Raw genomic sequence first — 10,024 nt, forward strand, 5'->3', positions numbered from 1 at the left:
ACTAAATGCGTAAAAACGCGCGATGAAAACAAAAATCCGTGACGCGTTTGATAGAAAGTGCGACTGTCAGGCTGTAAAATATCCACAGGCATGGAATTTGCGTTCAAATATTTTATCAAAAAGTAGTGACACGATGGCTGAGTTACAATGAACAGCTACAGACCTCTCCACTGAGTCACCCGACAAATCTGTAGGCAGTGAAACTGGAAAGACAATACAAGGACACACCACTCAACAGCCCTGTAGGACTGGTTTCACATCTCACCTACTTCACACCTTGCAGCCGTTAAAAACCTTAAACTGGATTTAAAAAATACACAATACCTGTATGTAAGAAACAACGCATTTGTAGAAAATATACACTGTGATACACAAACACCAAATAATACAATAAAAATGAGGATATTTAAAAAATGTTTTGCAAAGTCATGACAAACTATTTTTTATCACTTCATCATTTTCCTGAGAGGCAGAACAGCTCAACCCTTGGCTGTGTACACACTGTTTCAGATTGAGTCTTTTTAATGTAGTAATACTGATTTTTTGAATCTGACTCCAGTGCTTTACAGTTCAGTCAATGGTGTCACTTCAGTAAATAATGAGGTTTCCACTCAAAAGAATCTGTTCTTCAGTCGGTGTCGAGCCATCCACACGGCTGGCTGGTTCTGTGTCGAGGGCAGGCTTTGGGTGGAGTTTCACTGGCCTGGGAGAAGACGAAAAAAAATAAAGCTGTTATGTCTTCGTAACACGCCCAGAGAGGTGGAACAGTTGAACACTTTTTTACACTTGTGACTCCACACCCTGTGAAGACAAAAGAGGCCGAGAGGCTCAATGATGCTGATGAAACTCCTCTACCTTGTGTAGCGAGGTTGTAGGGTGGTGGTGGTGGTGGTGGTGATGTTGGGGTGACTGGCAGCTCTGGGTGTGAGAGGGTTCAGTGGTCCTGCAGCTCAAGGCAGGGCCAGAGTTGTGTGCCGAGCTGTGGGTTCTAAAGCTGCTGTGCGTGGCTTCGTCGACCAGCTGCTGCAGATAACAGCTGGAGAGAGGATCACCAGCCTGGTAAAAGAAGGCGGTCAGTGATTTACTGGATCAACATCTTGGGCAATGTGCATATTCACAGTTTGGTCCAGAGTTAGATTTAAAGATTTATACCACTCTCATGTCTGTTGGATATAAAGCAAGTGTAAAGCCCAGAGACAGTTAGCTTAGCGTTAAGACTGGGAAAAAATAAGAGAGCGTAGTGAAGGGAGTTTGGGCTCTTCGTAGGCAGCCGGATCTCAAAGAATAAGATTGTTCACAAACGACAAATCACTAATAGCGAGCCTGGCTCTATCCAAAGGTATAAAAATATCTGTGTAACCATTCATTTATATGTTATTTGTACAATCATTAATCTATAAGAATAGTGTTAAAATGTAGCCAGCAGAGACTTCAAGGAGTCACTGCTCCCAGTCAAGAAATAGTCCGGCAAATAACCGCCAGTAAAATTACAAAATGTGTTTTTTACACTTTAGCTTTTGTCTAGTTTAAACTATTTTAAAGGTTCTAGTTCAACATTCAGGCAGAGTCAGGTTTCCCCTCATTTCAGTATTTACACTGAGCTATTTTATTTCATCTATAGAATCTAATGCAATCTGGCACATCAACTCTGTCACATTTTCTTCCATATACCGAATCTTCATATTTTCAGTTTCTGTTCAAATTTTCGACTTAAAATTTAACTTAATGTTTATTACTGAGGTCGTAGTTAGCGATGACATATTAACACGTGCTTCTAATATTCTTCTGTCCCCTCATGGGTAACACATGAGGAACACATACTCGACATAATGTGACTCAGTTTAAATGCAGTGCAAACTCCAACCTCAATAACAAACATATGTTTGAATCAACACTTCTCTGACAGGCTCAATAAAAACTGAACATTTTGATCCTTTTAGAAAGTGAGAATCTGTAAGGCTGAGCTGTTGTATTTGTGTTGCATGAGATTTGAAAGATGTACCTAATAAAGTGGCCCCTGAATGTGTAGTTACAATACAGACATGGGAGTGCTATTGAACTTAACTCTTGGCAAGAACCAAACTAATTGATAGAAACACAGTGATTATCAGTGCTTTAATATCTTAAACAGAATAGAAGAACTTGTCAGAGCTGTGCTTTCATCTTACATCTGTCCCGTGTGCTGAGAGGACTCCCAGCTCGTTGCTCGCTGTAACACAGGCTCCTGGTAAAGTGGACGTATCGTGTACGTATCCTGAGTTCTTCACTCTGATCGATGAAGGTGATTGGCTCAGCAGGCAGTTGCACGTCAACTCCTCCTGGCTGGAACACAAACACAGACAATGGCTCTTGAATGATTTCTGGTGTTTAAGATTTACATTTACTCACTGGGCTTTTTTCTTTTTAAGTGTTGTGTTTCAACTGGCAAGACAACACTATTGCTTCAGTACAGAAGAAGATACCTGCCCAGTAAGACAAAGTGCAGGAGATCAGGTAAAGAAGTGCATAGAAATAAGTGCTGGTTAGTCATGTTAGAGTTCGTTTTGGGAGAGGAGGTGCTCACGGTCAAGATGAGGTTCTTGAAGCCAGAGAGGAATGCCCTTTTGGTTCCTTCTAAAAGTGAACTAAAAGAGCTGCTTTTAGTTCACTTTTAGAAGGAACCAAAAATAAGAAGAGTCTGGACTGTGATCACTTTGTGGCAGAGCCAGACAACCTTTCTTGGAGGAATGGAGGGGTCTTGAAGGAGCATTATCACTGGTTTCAGTGGAATGTCAGCTCTGTCTGATTTAGCTGGTCCATGTTTCCTTGTTGTTACGAAAGGGTCTGGGGTCTCTTATATATTTTGAGCTCTGGCTTTTTTTTTGGTCGTTGCTGCGTCATTCTTCTCTATTTGTCCCTTAATGTTCACTGACTCCAACACAGTAACATCTGACAAAAAACAACTGGCTTCAACTTTTTAGTGTTCCTAGTTATGGTATTCGTGTGCACTGTTCACCTGCCCAGTAACCGCTGACTGGTTTTCTCCCGCAGCGTTTCACGGGCACTTTCCAAGTTTAACTGCAGCAGCTGCATGTCATTCCTCTGATTCTCACACACCTGGAACACAGAAAAAATCGTTTTATTATTAAAAACCAACTCATCTTTACATTTTCAATGCCGTCTCAATACAATACTTACAGGCCCATATATACATTTAAAGAGTTACTGGCTGCAGAAGTTGTTCTGCCTGTCCTATTGTAACTCACTGCTGAAGCCTGTGTGCATTTTCAATTTCTGGAAAAACAGAAACAAACATAGAACTACGGAAAAATATATAATATATAATTAAATATTGTCTTACTTTTTAAAATGTCACTTTGTCTTAAAAAACACTTATTGTAGAACCATTCAAAATAAAATGTGATCATTTTTATCAGTATACTGTGCAGTGTTAACAAGTATTGGACATGACAGTGACCCACAGCCACACAGGTGAAGACACTGCAGGAGCACCCCTCAGGTATGCTGCCAAACCAGAAACACGCCTCGACAATGATGATGACAAGGTGGAGGAATGAGGAAGAGCTTATCTCCTCAGCTGTGATTGAACAACCATGGAGGGGTATTATCACAGTATATTGTGTGGATTGTGGAACCTCTGCTAGAATTTGTTTCCTTGATTTGTTAGACCCCATACCTGTCGTAGGCAGCGGACCTCCGACATGGAGCGTTCCTGTTTGGAGCGAGACAGCTCCAGCAGCTCGTCTTTCCAGCTGTCGCCCTCTCCTGGTGTAACAAATCAAATGCTGCAGTTACCTCAGCGTGAATCATCCACAGGTTGGGAGGCATCAGTCACAAGTTACAGCACAGATTGGAATCAATAAAGGTGGACTGCAGAGATATAAAGGGAAGTTCATATCGACTGACTGCATTTTCACTGCATCCATCAAATGATATAGTTTTATGCTGAAATGATGAGTGAGGTAATCAATTCATCATGGAATATATTGCAAAATAATATCTGTTTCCACCTTTTGAAATATAATCAAGTATTACATGTTTTCACCTTCTCAAATATGAAACTGTTTTGCTTTTCTGTGCGTAACAGTTTGGGGTATTTTCTGTTGATTGGTCAAAACAGAAAATCTGAAGATGCCCTTCTTGGACTCTGAGAACTTGTGAAGGGAATTTTACATCACATTATGCCATTTTACAAAAATAATGTCATATAATCAATAACAGTCCCAGTACTATTACCTCCGCCAAGGGGTCATTTTTTTTTTGCGTCTCTAATGTCATTGGTTGCAAAAGTTCATTACTACATTATCGCTGATTAATAAATATTACTACAGTATGACGTATATATAGTTTTCTGATTTCATGATGTCATGGTGACATCATTCCTACCGTATGGTGATGAATTATTTTTCGATCTATAAGCTTTAGGCCATGTCTTCCGGCCTATAGAATGTAGACTGTAGAATGTAGATAAACTGGATTAAAATAAATCCTAAAACAGATAACACTGATGATTACAATGAAAATATACTGAAATGAATAGTTTGAGAAGGATTTTGCGCAGTTTAATGTACCTGACAAAGCCAGATCTCTGTGGAGCAGCTGGAGCTCCTGTTTTAGACGAATGATCTCCTCCCTCTGAGTGCTGCTCTGTGATATCTGCTGCTGCAGCTCCTCTACAACAGAGACATGACACAGAGGAGAAGACATGCAGAGATGAAACGATCAGAACAAGTCAATCAACAGAATATTAACAGGCAACTATTCAGAAAACAAGACATTTGAAGACATCAACCTGAGCTCCGAGAACTAATGATCATTTCTATTTCATAGACAAGACAATGGTAGAAAACTAAACAATTTGGGATTTGACTAACCAGCACAAAGTTGTGAGGAGACCTGGTTCCTAGAATCTGGATAGAGGATAAGAGAAACCTGATTTCTTGAAAATAACTCTTATTTCTCTGTCATGTATCAAGGTGACCAGGTTTTTATTTTGCTTTAAAAAAAACTTCCATCTGAAGTTACACTGAAAGTGAACTGAAATAAAGTGGCCTTTAAAAGAGAGAGAGAACCCTGGCCAATCACTGTTTGATGATTGGACAAGAACTTTGTTTAGTTTGTTTGGTCGTCTTATTTCTGTGGACGATGAGGGAAACGATTAGTCATGTACCTTTAAGGTGTGTGACCTCATGTCTTGCTTCTCTGTACCGCCGTTTGTTTTCCTCAGAGTCTCTCAGGACCTTGGTTTCCCTGGAGCGACTCTCCGCTAGGGACGTCTCCAGGTCTCGTACGCGCCCTGTGAGATCAAGGATGTGACTCGAGGACTCAGTCACATCTTTATCCTGATGGACAACAAAAATGTTACGCAAGATACAAATTAAATCAATGATAATCCTTATCTGCAAAAACACTTATAATTACATCTATAATATGTTGCTGCTGGTGTACCTTGAGTTTGAGCATGGAACTCAGTTCTTCCTCCCTGACCTGCAGAGAGCCGACTTGAGTGGACAGAGCCATGAGCGTGGAGTTGAGACTTTGGTTCTTCTCCTTAAAGACACCAGAGACACTTAAACATAAAGGCAGAATAAACACGTCCTGTGTGACAAGACACTACTTCTGGGAATGAAATGTATTAAATGAATACACTTAAATTCAAGGTGATTAATAATCAACTCTTATCCTCCTGTGTACACGAAGAGTGATCACAAGCAAACATTCCCAGCAGACGTACAAAAATGTATTTAATGCAGAAACCAGCGATAAGAGCCTTGTGTTGTATGTATCCACAGCCCAACGTGTCTTATTCTTCTCTACCACTGAGTGTCACTGTTATCAAACACTATGAAATGGGTAGACATGTTCTTTCAATACAATAAACACTTTACACACTTTAATTTATGACACAGCCTCTCCCCCACCGACTCAAACACCAAATGTGGATTGATCCACCGCTGAAAGTAGTCCCAACAAATGCAGCATCACCTGCTGTTCGCTTGCTAGAAACCATACAATATTTGAACTGAAACTGGAAGTGGTGGTGCGATATTTTAAAAGATATATAAGTACAATTCTACATAATATAAAGGTGAGTCTGGTTAATCAAAAACACCAGGACTATGAGCAGTAGATGGTACGTTATATTCTTCTATATTCCCACTTGATGTGAATATGTTTTTCACAGAGAACATGAATGTGTATTGACGTATCACTGGTACCTCAAAGTCTTGGCATTTTAGGCTGGAGTGCTGCTGTTTCTGTTCAACCTCACGGAGCTGCTGCTGGGCTGCACTGAGCTCCTTCTGGACTTCCCTCTCCCTGGTTTCCACCGCCCACACTCGCTTAGTCAGGACCCGGATCACCTCATTACGCTTCTGCAACTCATCTGTACAAACCAAAATAAATCACTGTCATGTGAATATGTGAGAGCAGACATACGTTATGAACTATAGCTTAAATCATTTCTGTGGAGCTGCCTCGAGCATTTGGGTGGAAAGGAGAGAGAGAATAGAGAGAGGGGGAGAGAGACGCCACGATATTATTGCAATAATATTATTAATAACAACAGCAATTAATAATTGTTATAATGATAATAATTCTTATAATAAGTAAAAGGATAACAATAATATTAGTAACAAGAAAGAAACAAGTTACAAGAGAAAACAAACCCCCTTAATAATATATATATATATTTTTTAAGTAAAATATGAAACATTCTCTGGTCTGAGGATTTACAGCCTTTCTCTGTTATGTATGATAGTAAATTTTGGACTGATTAAACATGAAATCTAATTATAATATTCCATATTTTTGACAAAGCAATTATTCAAGAAAATAATTAAAAGATGAATCGATTATGAAAATAATTATTAGTTGCAGCCCCAGAGGAGAAGGTCAGACGCAGACAAATAATCAATTATCATTTGATCAAATTGTAGTTGCTGTTTTGATATCCTTGCATCTTCTGTCTCCTCACCATCCGTACGGGAACACCTCTGCTCCAAGGTGAGCACCCTCTGGCGGTCTTGTTCCCAGACATGAAGTTGCTGATGATGGGAGGAAGCCATCGTGTTCAGCTCCCGGTCCCGGTCCCTCAGCTCAGCCATCAGCAGCTGCAGCTCCCTCCTCTGCCTCTGGATGGTGGAGCCACTCAGGTCGTTCACAGGAGACTTTTGCAAAAGATGCAGAGGGACACCAAAAGACAGCGTCATTATATATATCCGATTTGTCAGTTAGCTGATTGGTTGATTGACAGAAATTCAACAACAGATAATTGATCAAATAATTGGACAATTTTTCTTTTATTATTTCTAAGCAAAAATGTTCTGATTCCAGCTTCTAAATATATGACGCCTGAGTGTCAACTGAAAGACAAGTCGTAGTTGGGTGACCTTCCAAATGGCAAGTTTTATATGGTGACTGCAAACATATTGTTATTATAATATTACATTATTTACAGATTGTCCCTCTGTTATTTTTGAAGATATTTAGGAAAATTTGTTTTTCAGACCACATTTTGTTGACATTGATCTTTGAGCTTCAACACAGAAACATCTGAGGATACACTTCCATGTAATATTCTTGGTACAAATCTGTCCATGCAGTTTCAAGTTATTTTCCCCACAAACACACAGACACAGGGACAAAATCAAAATCCTGCCTCTGACTAATCCAGTGCACACGGTAATTCTACAATTTACAATCCAGATCCATCTCACCTCAGAGTCCAGAGAGTTGCGGGGACATGGGGCGTCTGCTGGGATAGGAGGGGTCCTCTCTGTCCAGCGTTTTGCTGTGCCGTCCATCTTGAGGCTGGTTAGGACAGAGTTTTGGCTGACATCCAATGGAGCACCACCATTTTTCTGAAAATGTCATTATATACAGTCAGTTATGATTTATTAGGTACACAGCTGAATCTTGTCTAAGCGCTGCATTAAGGTTAATGAATTTAAATGTGGTTTCATAAGGGGCCTGTTGGGTCTTAGCCGAGGAATGCGCTCTACTGAGTGACACCCTAACTAACATTATGAAATCATCAATTAATTGTCGGTTTGGTTTGTCTTGCATAATATCTTTACTTGTCTTGTTTCATTTGACCAACAGTTGAAACCCAGAGATATTAAGTTTAATACAAATAATATATACTAATTTGGAATCTATCAATATACCAGACACATAACTTGTCTTATTTCTAGTCTATAAAATGACTAGACCTGTTTTTTGCATCAACTAGGCATCATCCAAATATATTCAGTTTATTAGCACGTGTGTCATGCAAAGCATCAACTCCTCAGAGGAGAAGGTACAGACAACATTTTTGCTTAAAAATTGACTTCATAGATTACTTGATTATCAAAGTAGTCACTGTTTAATTTTATGCCCATTGATTAATCGATTAATGAACTAATTGTTGAAGCTCTTTAATATTAAGTTTTCATCAGATCTGTTTGAAACAAATGTCCACATGCAAGGAGAGAGGACTGTTAGAATCGGTTTTTTTATTGCTAAGGAACAATTAATGAAACTGGGAACAACTTGATCTCCATCACCACTTTCTTATCACAGCAGAAGTCTTCAACTGCAAATGTGTGAATACTATATTCATTGGGTTTTACACTTTCACTTACAATTTCAAAACTGTTAACACCGATCTCACACTAAGACTTCAACCTTTATTGGTTCAACTGTGTCAAACAAAAGGAAAAAATCTATTACCACTGGTGACTTGCATACATTTGAATCTCTAATGCACCAGTGTGAAGCTCATTTGCACAAATCTTCAATCGGTCTTTATCAGTCTATAAAGGTGCCACCTCTGTGCTGCTCTTTGCAAACACGGACCAAAGAGGTCCGAGGCATGCGAGTAGTACAAAAAGCACAGAATGCACTAATGACCATATTTACTGTCCACATGTGTAGATGCTGACTGTGGGTCTCACATGTCAAAGACAGTTCTTGGGCACATAAGTTCTTGGTATCTTTTTGACTGTATTCAAACGGGAATATGACTCTAGTAATATCAACTTAGAATAGAATTCAGTTCATGCTGTGATGTGATTACTTGTCTTTTTGGAACAAACTATAATGATTTAACAAATGACACAGGCACAAATTACAGTAATGTTGTACTGGTTCATGTAGATTAGTATTTTGTTGTCCATTGTGTAATGGTAATGACTGATACAAATATATAAGCATTTGTCCACAAGTTGTGATGATTTAGAGAAAGGTTTGCTTTAGTATCACGTGTTTAAGGTTTGAGCATTTCACAGACAGACATGTTGGACTGTGTGCTTCTGTCCTCTTGTGTGCGTTGTTTTGAATCTGATCCCAGATTTGGACAAAGGTGCTGGAGCAAAAGAGAAACACTCAAAGAACAGAAAGTGTAAGAGAACAGACATGTTTCCATCAACGTGACACTGACCTTTTTGACAGGGGTGCTGTGCCAGAGCTCAGCTGAGGAGTCTGAAACACAGTCACACAGTTAAAACAGGGGCGGTTAAACACAGTGAGGGTGGGAACCATCAGCTGTGTGTTGTGTTGTGTTGTGTTGTGTTGTGTGTGTGTGTATACCATGTGGAGGAGAACAGGGGAAACAGGCTGATGCGTCTCCACAGGCTCTTCCATCTGAGGGGGGTCTTCTTCTCGCCTCGTCCATCTCATCCTGACACTAACACAGCTGCATCGTTGCTGCACAAAAGTTTTTACCCACACGCTCAAAATATCGCTGAAAACCCGTTCGCTCAATATAAGTTCAATAGAAACCGCACGCGGCTAAGTGACGTTAGCTACTCAGAGTTTCACTAACTTCTCAACGTAAACAGCAGAAAGGAGGAGCGGACAACTACGTCACTCCAATGGAGTAACTACTATTCCTGATTCATTTATTTTAACTGTATTCTTTAAACGATATATTATAACTAATGCATGAAACTAAGATTATAATTTTTAAGAGATACATGAACGTCGAAAAACTCCAAGTTAATAATATTCTCACTTCCGGAAATTTGTCCGATCCTTGAAA

At 39.6% G+C, this 10,024-nt stretch overlaps 1 protein-coding gene across 1 annotated transcript; it reads right to left on the bottom strand.

Moving 5' to 3' along the window:
* Positions 1-96: 96 nt before the first annotated feature.
* Positions 97-10,024, bottom strand: ccdc62 (coiled-coil domain containing 62). The gene is made up of 13 exons (XM_035141328.2): positions 9,574-10,024; positions 9,425-9,465; positions 7,719-7,862; positions 6,977-7,169; positions 6,219-6,385; positions 5,449-5,550; positions 5,171-5,342; positions 4,572-4,673; positions 3,677-3,765; positions 2,996-3,096; positions 2,169-2,322; positions 856-1,056; positions 97-703 (listed from the first exon to the last, which is right to left on the bottom strand). Exons 1-13 carry the CDS (start codon positions 9,656-9,658, stop codon positions 629-631), a joined length of 1,626 nt encoding a protein of 541 aa, XP_034997219.2. The 5' UTR covers positions 9,659-10,024; the 3' UTR covers positions 97-628.

This window comes from Hippoglossus stenolepis, chromosome 18 (assembly GCF_022539355.2).
Source record: "Hippoglossus stenolepis isolate QCI-W04-F060 chromosome 18, HSTE1.2, whole genome shotgun sequence".
NCBI lineage: Eukaryota > Metazoa > Chordata > Actinopteri > Pleuronectiformes > Pleuronectidae > Hippoglossus > Hippoglossus stenolepis.

What these genes read in the sequence shown, in the direction of transcription:
- ccdc62 (XM_035141328.2), bottom strand. Translation starts at nt 9,658, where the DNA reads ATGGACGAGGCGAGAAGAAGACCCCCCTCAGATGGAAGAGCCTGTGGA. An exon ending in GCAACTCTCTGGACTCTGAG is followed by an intron (nt 7,170 to 7,718) that starts GTGAGATGGATC and finishes CTTTTGCAAAAG; the next exon opens with TCTCCTGTGAACGACCTGAG. An exon ending in TGAGGTCACACACCTTAAAG is followed by an intron (nt 4,674 to 5,170) that starts GTACATGACTAA and finishes TCTCTGTTGTAG; the next exon opens with AGGAGCTGCAGCAGCAGATA.